Genomic DNA, 4,136 nt, shown 5'->3' with positions numbered 1-4,136 from the left:
CAGGTTGGACGAGTGTGTGAAGGTCTTGGGGCAGAGCGGACAGCGGAAGGGCCGCTCGCCCGTGTGCACGCGCTGGTGCTGCCGCAGGTTGGTGCTCTGCGTGAAGCTCTTGCCGCACACGCCGCAGGTGTAGGGCCGCTCACCCGTGTGCACGTGCCGGTGGCGCCGCAGGCTGGACGAGTTCTTGAAGGCCTTGGGGCAGTCCGGGCAGGGGTAGGGCCGCTCGCCCGTGTGCTGGCGCAGGTGGTACTGGTAGTGGGACGACCACTTGAAGGCCAGGCCGCACTGGCCGCAGGTGAAGGCCCGCAGGCCAGTGTGCACACTGCGGTGGATCTGCAACAGCGACGAGCGCTTGAAGGCCTTGGGGCAGTCGGGGCACTGGTAGGGCCGCTCGCCCGTGTGGCCCCGCTGGTGGTAAAGCAGGGCCGAGGAGCCCTTGAAGGCCTTGGGGCAGTCAGGGCACTTGTAGGGACGCTCGCCCGTGTGCGTGCGCTGGTGGTGCAGGAGCCGGGACGACCAGCGGAAGGACTTGCCGCACTCCCCACACTCATACTGGGCCGTGGGGGCAGGAGCCGCGGGGCCCGGCTTTTCCCCGGCCCCCTCTGCGGTAGAGGCCGGCGCCATGTCCGCGTGGGAGCCGACCATCACACCTGAGGAGGGATTCCGGGTCAGGCGAGGGCGGGTGGTCCCCCCACCTCCGCCCACACACCGGGTTATCTCAACCCCAAACCCATGGGCTGGCCCTGTAAGAGGCACGGGACACATCCCTTAGGATTACGGCTTCCTAGAGTCCAGGTCAGCTCTGGCCGGAGAGGCTGCCCACGATGGAAGGCTTTGGGTGCTAAAAGGGAAACTTATGGCAAATTGGGAAGAACTGGTTACCCCCCACCACCGCCATGCCGGCCATCTCCTCCAGCAGGCTGGACCACTGGACGTGGCCTTTATGAGGCCAGGTACTGCCTTTCCGGCTATGTTCAGCCCCTCTAAAGACAGGCAGTGTCTCTGAAGAAGGCTGGGGTCTCTAGCACCGCGCTTTGGATCCTCTGGTCCCTCTAAAGACCTCATCCCCATCCTGCCTCAATACCCGCTTCTGCTGCCATCCCCCAAACCTTTCACTACAGACAAAGCCCCTGTGAGCATCCGCTCTCCACCGCCACTCATCCTGCTCCACCACTCCCTCTTGGGACCCTAACCCAGGGCCCCTAGGTTCAACCATATCTACCACCCATTGATCTGTGGGCTCTGCATCCTCTGCCCCCTCATCCACACCCTCACTGCCGCCCTTACCCAGCACAGGAAACTGGCTGGCCTCGGCCCCCTTTTGCATTCGTGCCCAAGGATCTCAAAGCTCCCTCCCCAACACCCTGCACAGCTCATGCTGCATTTCTCTGGTCCACTCACCCACCCCGCCAGGTGACACGTGCCTCAAATCTCTCTCCTATCCCCTCTTGCTCTTAGCAGGTGACCCTGCCATTGATCTTGTCGCTGAGAAAATAAAAGCAACCAGAAGAGAACATTCCCATCTTCCAACAACTACACTGGTGGCTCTCAGTGGGGCAATGGAAGCTCCCTCGACCACCACCATCACGCCCTCCACCCCAGCAGACATGTGGCGATGCCTGGAGACTGTTCTGGTTATCTGGCCGTCGACTGGAGGAGCAGGTGCCACTGGCATCCAGTGGGCAGAGGCCAGGGATGCTGCTCAACGCCCTACGACGCACACTACAGCACCACCCCCAACCCCGAACAGCAAAGAACAATCAGTTCAAAATGCCAGTGGTGCTGAGGTTGAGGAACCCTGCACTACCCCCTCCCCCCTGCCTACTTCTGGGCCTAAAGACTCTGACTTCCCACCTACAGCGATTCTCCTCATCTCCTGGACCGTTCCCATCAGTGTACCCACAAGCCAGGTCTCCCATCTTTGTAACTTAAAAAAAAATTTTTTTTGGCTGCGTTGGGTCTTCATTGCTGCGCACGGGCTTTCTCTAGTTGTGGCGAGCAGGGGCTACTCTTCGTTGCGGTGCGCGGGCCTCTCATCGTGGTGCCCTCTCTTGTTGTGGAGCACGGGCTCTAGGCGCGTGGGCTTCAGTAGTTGTGGCACGTGGGCTCAGTAGTTGTGGCTCGCAGGCTCTAGAGCACAGGCTCAGTAGTTGTGGCACCCGGGCTTAGCTGCCGCACGGCATGTGGGATCTTCCTGGACCAGGGCTCGAACCCATGTCCCTTGCATTGGCAGGCGGATTCTTAACCTCTGTGCCACCAGGGAAGCCCTCCCATCTTTAAAATAACAAAAACCCTTTACCCCACTTCCTCCTCCAGCTATGGCCTCATTTCTCTCTGTCTCCTTGCAGCAGAGCAACTTAAAAGTGCCATCAATACATGCTCTTTCCCATCTCAAACCCTGTCAATCAGATCCTCCCCCAGCCCCCTCCACTCATGGCCTCCTAGTTGCTAAATCCAGTGGTCTCCGCTCAGTGGCCAATGGATGCCTTATTCTCTCTCTCCTTAAACCAGTCCCCTTGGCTTCTGGGATACCGCGCTCCTCACCTGCCACCCTTCTCAGTTTCAGGTGCTAGTCCTACTTGTGAATGTAGGAGAGTCCAGGGCTCTGTCAACCCTCCTATTCTGTATCCACACTCTCCCTGGAAGCCCTCACCCACTCCTGGGACTTCACAATCTATAAATTGGACAATTCCAAAATTGATCTCCACTTGATACCTGTCCTTTGAAACCTACACCCCTGCTCGACTATGCCATTTGGATGCCTAACAGACAACTCAAACTTAACATGCCCAAAACCTAAGTCCAGTTTTTGCTCCTGCTCTCTCCCCTCTCTGTCCCCCACAAATATCTCGTTCACTCCCAGTCTGCTCCATCTCCAAAAACACCTTTATTCTTGCTCAGGCCAAAAGTCCCAGGGCATCCTCCCCTCCCCTTTTCCTCTCACTCTCTATGACCAGTCTGTCTGCGGATTCCCCTATTCGGGCAGGAGCGTCCTTGGAATCTGGCCACTTCCCACCAAGTCCCCCATTACCACCTTTTTCTAGGGCACCAACATCTCCCTCCTGGGCAACTGCAACAGCCTTCTGACAGCTCTCCTAGTTTCCACCCTTACTCTTCCTAACCCCAGTCTGTTCCCAACACAGAGGCTGAATGGAAACTGCCAACACAGACACACCATTTCATTCCTCTGTGCTAAAGCCTTCCACTGCTCCCATTTGAGAGCAGAAAACGAACCCCTTACAAGAACCTTCAGACTTCCCACGGCTTATGGCTTCCTTCCCTCCCTGACTGTCCTGCTAGCCTCTCCAACCCTCAGAGCACTATGGTCACAGGGCCGGGTCAGGCATGCCCACTCCCATCTGGGGGCCCACACAGGCCCCTGCCTAGTACCCTCTTTCCTCCAATATCCAGTAAGCTCCCTCCCTCACCTCCAAGTCTTTGCTGAAATGTCATCTTGGGGAATTATTCCCTGACCACCCTACCTAACTCTGCAACCCCTCCCAGCATGCTGCATTCTCTTTCCTTGACTTATTTTTTCTCTTCATAGGGCTTATCACCTTCTAACCTACTTTATAATCAGTTTCCCAGCATCAGCACTGTTGATATTGGAGCTGGACAGGGGGCTGTTTCCTGCATTGCAAGTTGGTTAGCAGTATCCCCGGCCTCGGTCCACTAGATGCTAGTGGCATCTTGTTCACTGTTGCATCCCAGCGCCTAGAATAATATCTGGCACAGAGTGAGTACTCAGTGAACATATCTTGAATGAAAGAAAGCTGGGCATCCCTTTGCACAAGCCGTAAAGATTCCCTTTAAAAAGATGAGCGTCCCCTTTAAAATATAAGCAAGTCCTTTTAAGAGGCTATCCCAGGAAGCTGCACGTGTCTTTCAGAAGGCCGGCATTCCTTAAACAGGAGACATCCGTGCTCTGAAAGAGCTGGGACCCATCTTATCTGGTAAAGAGCACCCTCTTCAAAAGGCCGGGCCACACCCTTCCAATCAGGCCCGACTTCCCCTTTAAGAGGATCCTGCTCCTGCACAACCATCTCCAGCTTTTCTGAGCTAAACTAGGGACTGCTTTGAAGCCATTAGAATTCAGAAGCTTTTCTTTCAGTACCTGGGACACTGTCACCGGCCTT

The 4,136-nt window shown here is 56.4% G+C and overlaps 2 protein-coding genes across 2 annotated transcripts in view; both read right to left on the bottom strand.

The window, feature by feature from the left end:
* The window catches only part of ZNF628 (zinc finger protein 628), a 3,516-nt gene extending 1,558 nt beyond the window's left edge, over nucleotides 1–1,958 (bottom strand). The window contains 1 exon segment of the mRNA XM_024755208.1: nucleotides 1–1,958. Within this exon segment, the coding sequence (XP_024610976.1) occupies nucleotides 1–765 (765 nt within the window). The 5' untranslated portion in view covers nucleotides 766–1,958.
* NAT14 (N-acetyltransferase 14 (putative)) overlaps nucleotides 1–4,136 on the bottom strand; it is a 9,429-nt gene that overhangs the window by 4,897 nt on the left and 396 nt on the right. The window lies entirely within an intron of this gene.

The sequence above is a fragment of the Neophocaena asiaeorientalis genome, unplaced genomic scaffold, assembly GCF_003031525.2.
Source record: "Neophocaena asiaeorientalis asiaeorientalis breed wild unplaced genomic scaffold, Neophocaena_asiaeorientalis_V1.1 scaffold694, whole genome shotgun sequence".
Classification (NCBI taxonomy): domain Eukaryota; kingdom Metazoa; phylum Chordata; class Mammalia; order Artiodactyla; family Phocoenidae; genus Neophocaena; species Neophocaena asiaeorientalis.
This window is presented reverse-complemented; position numbering and strand designations above follow the sequence as displayed.